Source organism: Hyla sarda, chromosome 2 (assembly GCF_029499605.1).
Source record: "Hyla sarda isolate aHylSar1 chromosome 2, aHylSar1.hap1, whole genome shotgun sequence".
NCBI classification, from domain to species: Eukaryota; Metazoa; Chordata; class Amphibia; order Anura; family Hylidae; genus Hyla; species Hyla sarda.
The window spans coordinates 324,479,828-324,496,858 of record NC_079190.1 but is presented as its reverse complement, the minus strand read 5'-3'; the positions used below and the strand labels follow the sequence as shown (position 1 = coordinate 324,496,858).

General features: G+C 49.3%; 1 protein-coding gene across 1 annotated transcript; it reads left to right on the top strand.

The window, feature by feature from the left end:
• Positions 1-12,419: 12,419 nt before the first annotated feature.
• Positions 12,420-14,304, top strand: LOC130357927 (uncharacterized). The gene is made up of 2 exons (XM_056560679.1): positions 12,420-14,151; positions 14,241-14,304. The coding sequence occupies exon 1, from the start codon at positions 12,813-12,815 to the stop codon at positions 13,578-13,580; it is 768 nt and encodes a 255-aa protein (XP_056416654.1). The 5' UTR covers positions 12,420-12,812; the 3' UTR covers positions 13,581-14,151; positions 14,241-14,304.
• Positions 14,305-17,031: the final 2,727 nt, after the last annotated feature.

The following is a 17,031-nucleotide window of genomic DNA, read 5'->3' as shown; positions in this document are numbered from 1 at the left end:
CCTCCAGATGTTGCAAAACTACAACACCCAGCATGCCCAGACCGCCAACGGCGGTCCGGGCATGCTGGGAGTTGTAGTTTTGCAACATCTGGAGGTCCGCAGGTTGAAGACCACTCTTATTGGAGGTTATACTCACGTGTCCCCGCCGCTCCGGACCGTCATCGCTCGTCACCGCTACCCTGGATGTCGCCCTCCATCGCTGTCGCCGCGTCCCCGGGGTGTCCCCGATGCTCCGGCAAGGCCTCTGCTTCCCCGGCATCCTCGCTCTCACGTCGCCGCCATCATCGTCAGCGGACCACACGGGGCACCGTAAACGGCTATCCGGTGGCAGCTGAAGCAGTCTGCGCTGCCGGATAGCCGCTTATGCGATGGCCCCAACATACAAAAGCATTGTATGTTGATGCTGCCTTCAACATGCGATGGCCTCTGAGAGGCCATTGTATGTTGAAATTATCATATGTCGGTCCATCGTAGGTCAGGGGGGTCATTGTAGAAGTAATTTACTAATCTGTTTAACTTTCTGGCACCAGGTGATTTAAAAAAAATAAAATAATGTTTTCCACCAGAGTACCCCTTTAATCCTTGCAAGAGGGGGCCTGAAATGTACATGCATTTCCACCTAACTCTACCGCCTTTATAATCTTTTTGTAAACTACAGGGTGGGCCATTTATATGGATACACCTTAATAAAATGGGAATGGTTGGTGATATTAATTTCCTGTTTGTGGCACATTAGTATATGTGAGGGGGGAAACTTTTCAAGATGGGTGGTGACCATGGCGGCCATTTTGAAGTCGGCCATTTTTAATCCAACTTTTGTTTTTTCAATAAGAAGAGGGTCATGTGACACATCAGACTTATTGGGAATTTCACAAGAAAAACAATGATGCGCTTGGTTTTAACATAACTTTATTCTCTCATGAGTTATTTACAAGTTTCTGACCACTTTTAAAATGTGTTCAATGTTCTGCCCATTGTGTTGGATTGTCAATGCAACCCTCTTCTCCCACTCTTCACACACTGATAGCAACACCGCAGGAGAAATGCTAGCACAGGCTTCCAGTATCCGTAGTTTCAGGTGCTGCAGAATGGGCAAACTTCAGTGATGAGGCAAACTTTTATGTGAATGGTGAAGTTAACAAACAAAACCACCGCTGTTGGTCTGACACTAACCCACATTGGATAGATTCCTCCAAGACTGTTGGAACACAAAAATTGATGTTATGGTGCGGTATATGGGGTACAAAGATAGTGGGGCCATTCTTCATCAATGCAAACCTCAAGGCCACTGGATATGTGAAATTGCTACATGATGATGTGTTTCCCTCTTTATGCACTGAAGCTGGCACATTCCCTGAGTTTTTCCAGCAAGATGGTGCACCACCACATTATGGGTGTCAGGTCCTAGCATTCCTAGATGAACAGTTTCCTGGAAAGTGGATTGGTCATCGTGGGTCAGTTGAATGGCCCCCAAGGTCTCCCGATCTGACCCCCTTAGACTTTTATCTTTGGGGTAATCTGAAGGCAATTGTCTATGCTGTGAAGATACGAGATGTGCAGCACCTGAAACTATGGATACTGGAAGCCTGTGCTAGCATTTCTCCTGCGGTGTATATAGTAGTATATAGTAGTGTATACGGATACTGGAAGCCTGTGCTAGCATTTCTCCTGCGGTGTATATAGTAGTATATAGTAGTGTATACGGATACTGGAAGCCTGTGCTAGCATTTCTCCTGCGGTGTATATAGTAGTATATAGTAGTGTATATGGATACTGGAAGCCTGTGCTAGCATTTCTCCTGCGGTGTTGCTATCAGTGTGTGAAGAGTGGGAGAAGAGGGTTGCATTGACAATCCAACACAATGGGCAGCACATTGAACACAGGCAGGGGGAGAGAAGCGGGCGGCGGCGGCAGTCTATGGCACCGCAAAAGCCGCTGCAGTTCATTGATTTAAAGCGCCCGCTTTAAATCAATGATCTGCAGCGGTGTCGCCGGGGGGATAAATAGCTGATAACTTATACCGGAATATCGGTATAAGTTATCGGCTATCGGCCCTAACCTCCACCGATTATCAGTATCGGCCCTAAAAAAACAATATCGGTCGATCCCTACTGCCAACCACTGTACTCCAACAATATAATACTGCCAAATACCTTTCCAACCACTGAATCACCCCATACACCCCATGCACTCCATCCTCAGTCTCCTCATCACCCCCATACACCCCACGCACCCCATCCTCAGTCTCATCACCCCATACACCCCACACACTCCATCCTCGGTCTCCTCATCACCCCATGCACTCCTTCCTCAGTCTCCTCATCACCCCCATATATCCCATCCTCAGTCTCCTCATCACCCCATACACCCCACGCACCCCATCCTCAGTCTCATCACCCCCCCCCCATACACCCCACACACCCTATCTTTAGTCTCATCACCCAACACAACCCATCCTCGGTCTCCTCATCACCCCATGCACTCCATCCTCAGTCTCCTCATCACCCCACACACCCCATCTTCAGTCTCATCACCCAACACAACCCATCCTCGGTCTCCTCATCACCCCATGCACTCCATCCTCAGTCTCCTCATAACCCCATACACCCCATCTTCAGTCTCCTCATCACCCCATACACCCCATCTTCAGTCTCCTCATCACCCCATACACCCCACGCACCCCATCCTCAGTCTCCTCATCACCCCATGCACCCCATCCTCAGTCTCCTCATCACCCCATGCACCCCATCCTCAGTCTCCTCATCACCTCATACACCCCATGCACTCCATCCTCAGTCTCCTCATCACCCCATGCACTCCATACTCAGTCTCCTCATCACCCCATGCACTCAATCCTCAGTCTCCTCATCACCCCATGTACTCCATCCTCAGTTTCCTCATCACCCCATGCACTCCATCCTCAGTCTCCTCATCACCCCATGCACTCCATCCTCAGTCTCCTCATGACCCCATGCACCCCATGCTCAGTCTCCTCATCACCCCATGCACTCCATCCTCAGTCTCCTCATCACCCCATGCACTCCATCCTCAGTCTCCTCATCACCCCATGCACTCCATCCTCAGTCTCCTCATCACCCCATGCACTCCATCCTCAGTCTCCTCATCACCCCATGCACTCCATCCTCAGTCTCCTCATCACCCCATGCACTCCATCCTCAGTCTCCTCATCACCCATACACCCCATGCACTCCATCCTCAGTCTCCTCATCACCCATACACCCCATGCACTCCATCCTCAGTCTCCTCATCACCCCATGCACTCCATCCTCAGTCTCCTCTTTACCCCATGCACTCCATCCTCAGTCTCCTCATCACCACATGCACCCCATCCTCAGTCTCCTCCTCACCCATACACCCCATGCACTCCATCCTCAGTCTCCTCATCACCACATCCTCAGTCTCCTCATCACCCCATACACCTCATGCACTCCATCCTCAGTTTCCTCATCACCCCATGCACTCCATCCTCAGTCTCCTCATCACCCCATGCACTCCATCCTCAGTCTCCTCATCACCCCATGCACTCCATCCTCAGTCTCCTCATCACCCCATGCACCCCATCCTCAGTCTCCTCATCACCCATACACCCCATGCACTCCATCCTCAGTCTCCTCATCACCCCATGCACCCCATCCTCAGACTCCTCATCACCCATACACCCCATGCACTCCATCCTCAGTCTCCTCATCACCCCATACACCCCATGCACTCCATCCTCAGTCTCCTCATCACCCCATGCACTCCATCCTCAGTCTCCTCATCACCCCATGCATCCCATCCTCAGTCTCCTCAGTCTCCTCATCACCCCATGCACTCCATCCTCAGTCTCCTCATCACCCCATACACCCCATCCTCAGTCTCCTCATTACCCCATGAACCCCATCCTCAGTCTCATCATCACCCATACACCCCATGCACTCCATCCTCAGTCTCCTCATCACCACATCCTCAGTCTCCTCATCACCCCATGCACTCCATCCTCAGTTTCCTCATCACCCCATGCACTCCATCCTCAGTCTCATCATCACCCATACACCCCATGCACTCCATCCTCAGTCTCCTCATCACCCCATACACCCCATGCACTCCATCCTCAGTCTCCTCATCACCCCATGCACCCCATGCACTCCATCCTCAGTCTCCTCATCACCCCATGCACCCCATCCTCAGTCTCCTCATCACCCCATGCACTCCATCCTCAGTCTCCTCATCACCCCATGCACTCCATCCTCAGTCTCCTCCTCACCCCATGCACCCCATCCTCAGTCTCCTCATCACATCATATACCCCATGCACTCCATCCTCAGTCTCCTCATCACCCCATACACCCCATGCACTCCATCCTCAGTCTCCTCATCACCCCATGCACTCCATCCTCAGTCTCCTCATCACCCCATGCATCCCATCCTCAGTCTCCTCATCACCCCATGCACTCCATCCTCAGTCTCCTCATCACCCCATACACCCCATCCTCAGTCTCCTCATTACCCCATGAACCCCATCCTCAGTCTCATCATCACCCATACACCCCATGCACTCCATCCTCAGTCTCCTCATCACCACATCCTCAGTCTCCTCATCACCCCATGCACTCCATCCTCAGTTTCCTCATCACCCCATGCACTCCATCCTCAGTCTCATCATCACCCATACACCCCATGCACTCCATCCTCAGTCTACTCATCACCCCATACACCCCACACACCCCATCCTCAGTCTCATCACCCCCCCATACACCCCACGCACCCCATCCTCAGTCTAATCACCCCACACAACTCATCCTCGGTCTCCTCATCACCCCATACACCCCATGCACTCCACCCTCAGTCTCCTCATCACCCCATACACCCCACACACCCCATGTTCAGTCTGCTCATCACCCCATACACCCCACGCACGCCATCCTCAGTCTCCTCATCACCCCATGCACCCCATCCTCAGTCTCCTCATCACCTCATACACCCCATGCACTCCATCCTCAGTCTCCTCATCACCCCATGCACTCCATCCTCAGTCTCTTCATCACCCCATGCACTCAATCCTCAGTCTCCTCATCAACCCATGCACTCCATACTCAGTCTCCTCATCACCCCATGCACTCCATCCTCAGTCTCCTCATCACCTCATACACCCCATGCACTCCATCCTCAGTCTCCTCATCACCCCATGCACTCCATCCTCAGTCTCTTCATCACCCCATGCACTCAATCCTCAGTCTCCTCATCAACCCATGCACTCCATACTCAGTCTCCTCATCACCCCATGCACTCCATCCTCAGTCTCCTCATCACCCCATGCACTCCATCCTCAGTCTCCTCATCACCCCATGCACTCCATCCTCAGTCTCCTCATCACGCCATGCACTCCATCCTCAGTCTCCTCATCACCCCATGCACTCCATCCTCAGTCTCCTCATCACCCCATGCACCCCATCCTCAGTCTCCTCATCACCCCATACACCCCACCCTAAGTTATCGGCTATCAGCCCTAACCTCCACCGATTATCAGTATCGGCCCTAAAAAAACGATATCGGTCGATCCCTATTGCCAACCACTGTACTCCAACAATATAATACTGCCAAATACCGTTCCAACCACTGAATCACCCCATACACCCCACGCACTCCATCCTCAGTCTCCTCATCACCCCATACACCCATCACCCCAGACACCCCACGCAACCCATCCTCAGTCTCCTCATCACCCCCATACACCCCACACACCCCATCCTCAGTCTCATCACCCCATACACCCCACACAACCCATCCTCAGTCTTCTCATCAACCCCATACACCCCAAGCACCCCATCCTCTGTCTCATCACCCCACACAACCCATCCTCGGTCTTCTCATCACCCCATACACCCCACACACTCCATCCTCGGTCTCCTCATCACCCCATGCACTCCTTCCTCAGTCTCATCACCCCCCCCCATACACCCCACACACCCCATCTTCAGTCTCATCACCCCATACACCCCACACAACCCATCCTCGGTCTCCTCATCACCACATACACCCCATGCACTACATCCTCAGTCTCCTCATCACCCCATACACCCCATCTTCAGTCTCCTCATCACCCCATACACCCCACGCACCCCATCCTCAGTCTCCTCATCACCCCATGCACCCCATCCTCAGTCTCCTCATCACCCCATACACCCCATGCACTCCATCCTCAGTCTCCTCATCACCCCATGCACTCCATCCTCAGTCTCCTCATCACCCCATGCACTCCATCCTCAGTCTCCTCATCACCCCATGCACTCAATCCTCAGTCTCCTCATCACCCCATGCACTCCATCCTCAGTCTCCTCATCACCCCATGCACTCCATCCTCAGTCTCCTCATCACCCCATGCACTCAATCCTCAGTCTCCTCATCACCCCATACACCCCATGCACTCCATCCTCAGTCTCCTCATCACCCCATGCACTCCATCCTCAGTCTCCTCATCACCCCATGCACTCAATCCTCAGTCTCCTCATCACCCCATGCACTCCATCCTCAGTCTCCTCATCACCCCATGCACTCCATCCTCAGTCTCCTCATCACCCCATGCACTCCATCCTCAGTCTCCTCATCACCCCATGCACTCCATCATCAGTCTCCTCATCACCCCATGCACCCCATCCTCAGTCTCCTCATCACCCATACACCCCATGCACTCCATCCTCAGTCTCCTCATCACCCCATACACCCCATGCACTCCATCCTCAGTCTCCTCATCACCCCATGCACCCCATCCTCAGTCTCCTCATCACCCATACACTCCATGCACTCCATCCTCAATCTCATCATCACCCATACACCCCATCCTCAGTCTCCTCATCACCCCATACACCCCATGCACTCCATCCTCAGTTTCCTCATCACCCCATGCACTCCATCCTCAGTCTCATTATCACCCATACACCCCATGCACTCCATCCTCAGTCTCCTCATCACCCCATACACCCCATGCACTCCATCCTCAGTCTCCTCATCACCCCATGCACTCCATCCTCAGTCTCCTCTTCACCCCATGCACTCCATCCTCAGTCTCCTCATCACCCCATGCACTCCATCCTCAGTCTCCTCCTCACCCCATGCACCCCATCCTCAGTCTCCTCATCACCCCATATACCCCATGCACTCCATCCTCAGTCTCCTCATCACCCCATACACCCCACGCACCCCATCCTCAGTCTCCTCATCACCCCATGCACCCCATCCTCAGTCTCATCATCACCCATACACCCCATGCACTCCATCCTCAGTCTCCTCATCACCACATCCTCAGTCTCCTCATCACCCCATACACCCTGTGGTGCCTTTTTAGGTTAACTGCATTATAATGATAGGTTGTGTAGTGTACCACTGCCATCTAGTGGCAGAAGTTAATATCAGCTTTACTTACACAGATAGTTTATACAGACAGGAAGTGACCTTTGTTCCAGGAAGCTCTTCCACCATCTTGAGGTAACTCTTCCACTGGGCAGGCAGCATGTATCTATCTCTCCCATGAGGTTTGGGACATCATCACCTGTAAGTGCCTTTCTGCTTAGTTATTTGTCATTTATGCTAGGCTAATGATTCCATGTGTACTGATATGTTGTTATTGTATTGTATTGCAGTTTCACAGACTAAAATAAAGTTGGAGTCCTCTGGTGGACAATACAAGCATGGGCTTCTGTTTACTGGAGTCTCTAACAAGTGTTTAGCTGTCCGTTTAGAATCACACATAGTCAGTGTTTTGAGAGCTGAACAGTGAAAAGGTGATAGCACAACAAGCCTGGAGATAGGAGTTGCTGCACAGACAGAATGAGTCTAAGATCAGGAAGTCAGTATAATGCTGAAGATCAGCTACCCGGGACACATCAAGGCAGGGAGAGCGCTCCAAGTGTCCAGCAGGATGATGTACGCTCACGCTCATCTAGATCAACAAGGTCCAGTAAGATTTCATCAGCAAGTGCCCTTTTTGCCAGGGCTCGCGCCAAAGCAGAGGCTGCTCGCGTTCAGCTAGAATTTGCTGAGAAAGAGGGTGCCATTATGAAGGAAAGATCAGAGAAAGAGGCTGCCATTATAAAAGAAAAAACAGAACAGGAAGCAAAGTTGCATATTCTTCAACGTCAGTGTGCAGCCGCCGCTGCAGCAGCAGAAGCAGCAGCTTATGCGGATATTGAGCGGTCTGGAATGGAATCTATCCATGAAGGCCCAGATGTGCCCGAGAAACCGCTTTCCTCTGCAGAACGCACTAGGGCGTATGTCCAAGATATTTCAAGTGGCAGTTCAACAATACCGTTTCTCAATCCAAAGTCAGCTGAATTTAAACCAAAACCATCAGAACTCCTGAGCGCACGAAAACAAACCCATGAGGCTGGCAGTACCAGAGTGATAAAAGAAGAATCCTCACCGCAGCAACCCAAACACCAGAGCATGCAAGACGTCACTAAATATCTTATCCGTAAAGAAATGGTTAATGCAGGTTTCCTCAAGTTTGATGACTGCCCAGAAAATTACTGGGCATGGAAGGCTTCTTTTCTGAATGCAGTCAAAGACTTGGACTTAACAGCAGCTGAGACGCTAGACCTGATGGTAAAGTGGCTTGGGTCTGAGTCTGCAGAGCATGCAAGAAGGATGCGCAGGATACACCTATTTAACCCTTCAGTAGGACTCGATATGGCCTGGCAAAGGCTAGAAGAAAGATATGGATCACCAGAGGCTATTGAAGGTGCTCTGATGAAAAGACTGGAGTCTTTCCCTAAGCTAAACAGCAAAGACAATTTAAAACTGCAAGAGCTGGGTGATATTCTTTGGGAAGTCCAGTGTGCCAAAGAAGAAGGTTATTTAAGGGGACTTGCACATTTAGATACTGCCAACGGTACTAAGCCTATAGTGGAGAAACTACCTCACCACCTGCAAGAGAAATGGGTGAGTGTTGGAGCTAAATACAAAGAAGAACATGGTGTCCCCTTCCCCCCCTTTCTTTGTGTTTTCTAGGTTTGTACAGCAGCAAGCTAAGATGAGGTGCGATCCCAGTTTTTCCTTCATCACCAGCAGCCAACTGCCTAAGGCAGAAAAGCCACCTAGATCCTACAATAGGACTTCAGTGATCACCCACAAGACAACAATTCCCTCTGAGGACCCAGGAGATTCAAGCAGCTACAAGGTAAACACCTTTGAAGGCCCTAACAGACTTTGCCCACTTCATAAAAAGCCCCATCCTCTAAACAAGTGCAAAGGGTTCAAAAGTAAACCTATCAAGGAAAGGTTAGCCTTTCTTAGACAAAACGGCATATGCTTCAAGTGTTGTGAATCCACCAAACATATAGCTAAAGACTGCAAAATACAAGCGAATTGCTCAGAATGTGGCAGTGACAGACACATCTCAGCTCTGCACCCCAATACTTTGCATCAACCATTAGAGGTCACTGAAACCCCAAAAGATGAGGGCAGGGAGCAAAAAGATAAATCAGCTATCCCAGTAATGTCCAAATGCACTGAAATCTGTGGTGACAGTACAAATCCACGCTCATGTTCCAAGATCTGCCTAGCAACAGTGTACCCCACAGGGAAAAGAGAAAAGGCAGTAAAGATGTATGTGGTTCTGGATGAACAAAGTAACAGGTCGCTGGCAAGGTCAGACTTTTTTGATGCCTTCAACATTACATCAAGTGCAGTTCCATACACCCTAAAGACATGTGCAGGAGTGATAGAAACTTCAGGGAGAAGAGCTACTGACTTTACTATTGAGTCTCTTGACAAGAGGATCCATCTCTCACTTCCCACTTTGATAGAGTGTGATATGATACCAGATGATAAATCAGAGATCCCTACACCAGAAGTGGCCCTTCATCATCCTCATCTTAATGCAATATCTCACCATATTCCAGCTGTCCAGACAGACGTCTCTATTCTTCTACTTCTTGGAAGAGACATTCTACAGGTGCATAAGGTACGCCAACAAATTAATGGACCATTTAATGCCCCCTATGCGCAAAGACTTGACTTGGGGTGGGTTATAGTAGGAGAAGTTTGTTTGGGAGCAGCTCATCGGCCTGACAGTGTCAACACTTCTAAGACATCTGTGTTAACAAATGGACGCACGTCTCTTCTCAGTCCATGCCAAAACAGCTTTGTTGTTAAAGAAACCCTAAAACCATACTGTGGTTCTCCTTCCAGTTATGATAGGAATATTAGTAGTGGTCTGAAGACCGACAATTTAGGGAACTCAGTGTTCCAGAAGACAAAAGATGATGACAAACAAGCAATGTCCATAGATGATCAAACCTTTCTCCACATCATGGATAAAGAGACTTTCCAAGATAAGAACAACAATTGGGTAGCCCCTTTACCTTTTCGCAAACCAAGGTGTTATTTACCTAGTAACAGAGAGCAAGCCATGAAGCGCTTAAACACACTACGCAAAACTTTGCAAAGAAAGCCTGAAGTGTAAAAAAAGACTTTACAGAATTTATCAAAAGGATGCTGGACAATAATCATGCTGAATTAGCACCATCACTGGATAAAGGTAAAGAACACTGGTATCTGCCAATGTTTGGCGTTTACCATCCACACAAGCCAGATCAAATAAGAGTTGTTTTCGATTCCAGTGCTCAACAGGAAGGCATTTCACTAAATGATGTACTGCTGAGTGGCCCAGACCTAAATAACACACTTCTGGGTGTCCTCTTACGCTTCAGGAAGGAGCCTATTGCCTTCACAGCTGATGTGCAACAGATGTTTTATTGTTTTCTAGTGAGAGAGGACCATCGAGACTACCTGCGTTTCCTGTGGTACAAGGATAACGACATAGATAAAGAGGTAACAGAGTACAGAATGAGAGTACATGTTTTTGGTAATAGCCCTTCCCCCGCTGTTGCCATATATTGTATGCGGAAAGCTGCCCAGAAAGGTGCAGAACGTTATGGTCAAGATGCCAAGCACTTTGTGATGAGACATTTCTATGTAGATGACGGACTTGCTTCAGCGAACACACCTGAAGGAGCAGTCAACATTCTCAACAAAGCAAAACAAATGCTGGCAGAGTCTAATCTGCGACTACATAAGATTGCCCCTAACAGCAAACAAGTCATGGAAGCTTTCACCGCAGAAGACAGAGCTAAAGACCTCAAAGACCTTTGCCTGGGAACAGACACCCTTCCATTGCAGAAAAGTCTAGGCCTAAGCTGGGATCTAGATAAAGACTGTTTTGTGTTTCAGGTTTCTTCAGCAGAAAAGCCATTCACAAGAAGAGGGATCCTATCCACTGTTAACAGTCTCTACGACCCTCTCGGGTTTGTGGCACCAGTCACCATAAAAGGTAAGGCCTTAGTTCGTGAACTATCAAGTGGAGAAAGTGAGTGGGATGCCTTACTTCCACAAGAAAGACTCCATGAGTGGGTCCAATGGACAGAGTCTTTACAAGCCTTACAATGTTTACAAATATCCAGGTGTTATGTTCCTCTTTCATTGTCACAGGCCTGCAAAAAAGAACTGTACATCTTTTCAGATGCATCTGTTATAGCAATAGGTGCCGTTGCTTACTTGAAATTAAGCGATGTAGGAAATGTCTGCCATGTTGGATTTGTTATGGGAAAATCCAAGCTAAGTCCTAGGCCAGCACACACAATCCCACGTCTAGAGTTATGTGCAGCTGTACTAGCGGTTGAACTGTATGAGCTAGTGAGATACGAGATAGACCTAGACCTAGATGTTGTGAAATTCTTTACAGACAGTAAAACAGTCCTAGGCTATATCTGCAACACTACAAGGAGATTCTTTTTATATGTTTCTAATCGGGTGAAAAGGATCAGACAAACAACACGTCCAGAGCAATGGTTCTATGTGCCCTCAGAACAAAATCCTGCAGATTATGCTACCAGGCCTACACAGATAGCTTGCCTTCAGAACTCTATATGGTTTTCAGGGCCAACTTTTCTGTATCAGACAGCTGTAGATAGTTCTGACACCAATGTTTACCCTTTAGTGGAGCCCGAAGCTGATCCTGAAATTAGGTCAGAAGTAGTAAGCTTCAGTACTAAAGCCCTTGACGCTAGACTGCAGCCACATCGTTTTGTAAGATTTTCGGACTGGAAGAGACTGAACAGGGTTATAGCGAAGTTAATCCATGTTACCAAAAGCTTCCAAAAGAAACCTAATGATGACCAACCTGGAAGTTGGAGAGTTTTCCATGAAAGGGTTAGTTTAGAAGAACTTTCACTAGCCAAGAGAGTTATAATTTCTTCTCTACAGCGCACATGTTTCAGGCAAGAATATGACTGTATTGAACAGCAAAAGATGCTTCCTAAACATAGCCGTCTTACAAAACTAAGTCCCTTTATAGATCAATATGGACTATTGAGAGTAGGTGGCCGTTTATCTTATGCCATGCTGTCAGATGAGGAGAAACAGCCTGTCATCATTCCTCACGATCACCACATTGCTACCTTGATCATAAGATATTATCACAGTCAAACAGTACACCAAGGGCGACACATTACTGAAGGTGCAATCAGAGCTGCAGGATTCTGGATTCTTGGTGGAAAACGTCTAGTGTCTGCAATCATTCACAAATGTGTCGTATGCCGTAAGCTCAGAGGGAGATTTGAAAGCCAAAAGATGGCAGAATTACCAAAAGATAGAGTCAATCCTGAACCTCCATTCACTAGTGTGGGTGTTGATGTGTTTGGTCCCTGGGAAGTTGTAACACGCCGAACTAGAGGAGGCAGCGCTGACAGCAAATGCTGAGCTGTTCTTTTCACGTGTCTTTCTATAAGAGCAGTGCATATAGAATTGATTGAGTCCATGTCAGCATCCAGTTTCATCAATGCTCTGAGAAGATTCTTTTCTGTTCGTGGTCCGGCTAAGTTGATTCGCTCAGATAGAGGTACGAACTTTGTAGGAGCATGCAAGGAGCTGCATATATGCTCAAATGATGCAGAACTTCTAGATTATCTCCAAGACAAAGGATGTACATGGCTCTTTAACACTCCACACTCATCTCACATGGGAGGTGCTTGGGAGAGATTAATTGGTGTGGCTAGACGAATTTTAGATGCAATGTTGCTCCAATCCAAACCCACTCACCTGACTCATGAGACTTTGAGTACTTTCATGGCAGAAGTTATGGCCATCATTAACTCAAGACCTTTGGTACCAATATCTACAGATCCAGATAACCCAACAGTTCTTACCCCTGCTATGCTCTTGACCCAAAAGGTAGACTCTTTATCAGCCCCCTGTGGAGACTTTAGTACAACAGAACTTCATGCAAAGCAATGGAAACAAGTCAAATGTCTGGCTGATACATTTTGGAAGAGATGGAGGAGAGATTACCTATTTACCTTACAAAGTCGCAAGAAATGGGCAGAGACTGGTCCCAATGTCAAGGTGGGAAATGTTGTGTTATTGAAAGATATTCAAGAAAGCAGAAATAACTGGCCTATGGGAATTGTCACAAATACGTTGCCAAGTAAAGATGGTAATGTCAGAAAGGTTGAAGTGAAAGTCACGAAACAATGGACTGTTAAAGTGTACGCCAGACCAGTTTCTGATGTCATTGTTCTCCTTTGAGTATTTCTATTCTGTTATTGGCTCAATACATAACTAAGAGCTTGTCATTGAGAGTTTTCAAATGTGACATTTGCCACGAGCTGAATTCCATTCTGTGGATTACAAATGGGGTAGGAGATAGTTTGGCCTAGTGCGGCTTCTCCTATCTGAAGATGGGTTTATGGACAGAACTATTTCTTCATGTGGATTACCAGCTTGAAGTGCCACAGCCAAGAGACACTGATATTGTGGACTTATGTTATAGTTTGTTACTAGTTCTGGTCAGGAATACATTATCTTATTAATATGTTTTTCCCTGTACATCAGATATGTATAGGTAGTGATATAATGTATTATATCAGGCAGGGAGTGTGCTGCCTTTTTAGGTTAACTGCATTATAATGATAGGTTGTGTAGTGTACCACTGCCATCTAGTGGCAGAAGTTAATATCAGCTTTACTTACACAGATAGTTTATACAGACAGGAAGTGACCTTTGTTCCAGGAAGCTCTTCCACCATCTTGAGGTCATTCTTCCACTGGGCAGGCAGCATGTATCTATCTCTCCCATGAGGTTTGGGACATCATCACCTGTAAGTGCCTTTCTGCTTAGTTATTTGTCATTTATGCTAGGCTAATGATTCCATGTGTACTGATATGCTGTTATTGTATTGTATTGCAGTTTCACAGACTAAAATAAAGTTGGAGTCCTCTGGTGGACAATACAAGCATGGGCTTCTGTTTACTGCAGTCTCTAACAAGTGTTTAGCTGTCCGTTTATAATCACACATAGTCAGTGTTTTGACAGCGGAACACACCCCATGCACTCCATCCTCAGTTTCCTCATCACCCCATGCACTCCATCCTCAGTCTCCTCATCACCCCATACACCCCATGCACTCCATCCTCAGTCTCCTCATCACCCCATACACCCCATGCACTCCATCCTCAGTCTCCTCATCACCCCATGCACTCCATCCTCAGTCTCCTCATCACCCCATGCACTCCATCCTCAGTCTCCTCATCACCCCATGCACTCCATCCTCAGTCTCCTCATCACCCCATGCACCCCATCCTCAGTCTCCTCATCACCCCATATACCCCATGCACTCCATCCTCAGTCTCCTCATCACCCCATACACCCCACGCACCCCATCCTCAGTCTAATCACCCCACACAACCCATCCTCGGTCTCCTCATCACCCCATGCACTCCATCCTCAGTCTCCTCATCACCCCATACACCCCATCTTCAGTCTCCTCATCACCCCATACACCCCACGCACCCCATCCTCAGTCTCCTCATCACCCCATGAACCCCATCCTCATTCTCCTCATCACCCCATGCACCCCATCCTCAGTCTCCTCATCACCTCATACACCCCATGCACTCCATCCTCAGTCTCCTCATCACCCCATGCACTCCATACTCAGTCTCCTCATCACCCCATGCACTCCATACTCAGTCTCCTCATCACCCCATGCACTCCATCCTCAGTCTCCTCATCACCCCATGCACCCCATCCTCAGTCTCCTCATCACCTCATACACCCCATGCACTCCATCCTCAGTCTCCTCATCACCCCATGCACTCCATCCTCAGTCTCCTCATCACCCCATGCACTCCATACTCAGTCTCCTCATCACCCCATGCACTCAATCCTCAGTCTCCTCATCACCCCATGCACTCCATCCTCAGTCTCCTCATCACCCCATGCACTCCATCCTCAGTCTCCTCATCACCCCATGCACTCCATCCTCAGTCTCCTCATCACCCCATGCACTCCATCCTCAGTCTCCTCATCACCCCATGCACCCCATCCTCAGTCTCCTCATCACCCCATGCACCCCATCCTCAGTCTCCTCATCACCCCATGCACCCCATCCTCAGTCTCCTCATCACCCCATGCACTCCATCCTCAGTCTCCTCATCACCCCATGCACTCCATCCTCAGTCTCCTCATCACCCCATGCATTCCATCCTCAGTCTCCTCATCACCCCATGCACTCCATCCTCAGTCTCCTCATCACCCCATGCACTCCATCCTCAGTCTCCTCATCACCCCATGCACTCCATCCTCAGTCTCCTCATCACCCCATGCACTCCATCCTCAGTCTCCTCATCACCCCATACACCCCATGCACTCCATCCTCAGTCTCCTCATCACCCCATGCACTCCATCCTCAGTCTCCTCATCACCCCATGCACTCCATCCTCAGTCTCCTCATCACCCCATGCACTCCATCCTCAGTCTCCTCATCACCCCATGCACCCCATCCTCAGTCTCCTCATCACCCCATGCACCCCATCCTCAGTCTCCTCATCACCCCATGCACTCCATCCTCAGTCTCCTCATCACCCCATGCACTCCATCCTCAGTCTCCTCATCACCCCATGCACTCCATCCTCAGTCTCCTCATCACCCCATGCACTCCATCCTCAGTCTCCTCATCACCCCATGCACTCCATCCTCAGTCTCCTCATCACCCCATGCACTCCATCCTCAGTCTCCTCATCACCCCATGCACTCCATCCTCAGTCTCCTCATCACCCCATGCACTCCATCCTCAGTCTCCTCATCACCCCATGCACTCCATCCTCAGTCTCCTCATCACCCCATGCACTCCATCCTCAGTCTCCTCATCACCCCATGCACCCCATCCTCAGTCTCCTCATCACCCATACACCCCATGCACTCCATCCTCAGTCTCCTCTTCACCCCATGCACTCCATCCTCAGTCTCCTCATCACCCCATGCACCCCATCCTCAGTCTCCTCCTCACCCATACACCCCATGCACTCCATCCTCAGTCTCCCCAGTCTCCTCATCACCCCATGCACTCCATCCTCAGTCTCCTCATCACCCCATGCACTCCATCCTCAGTCTCCTCATCACCCCATGCACTCCATCCTCAGTCTCCTCATCACCCCATGCACTCCATCCTCAGTCTCCTCATCACCCCATGCACTCCATCCTCAGTCTCCTCATCACCCCATGAACCCCATCCTCAGTCTCATCATCACCCATACACCCCATGCACTCCATCCTCAGTCTCCTCATCACCACATCCTCAGTCTCCTCATCACCGCATACACCCCATGCACTCCATCCTCAGTCTCCTCATCACCCCATACACCCCATGCACTCCATCCTCAGTCTCCTCATCACCCCATGCACCCCATCCTCAGTCTCCTCATCACCCATACACCCCATGCACTCCATCCTCAGTCTCCTCATCACCCCATGCACTCCATCCTCAGTCTCCTCATCACCCCATGCACTCCATCCTCAGTCTCCTCATCACCCCATGCACTCCATCCTCAGTCTCCTCATCACCCCATGCACCCCATCCTCAGTCTCATCATCACCCATACACCCCATGCACTCCATCCTCAGTCTCCTCATCACCACATCCTCAGTCTCCTCATCACCCCATGCACTCCATCCTCAGTTTCCTCATCACCCCATGCAC

Excerpts from the sequence above, each read along its gene's own strand:
- LOC130357927 (XM_056560679.1), top strand. The coding sequence starts at position 12,813 with ATGTCAGCATCCAGTTTCATCAATGCTCTGAGAAGATTCTTTTCTGTT.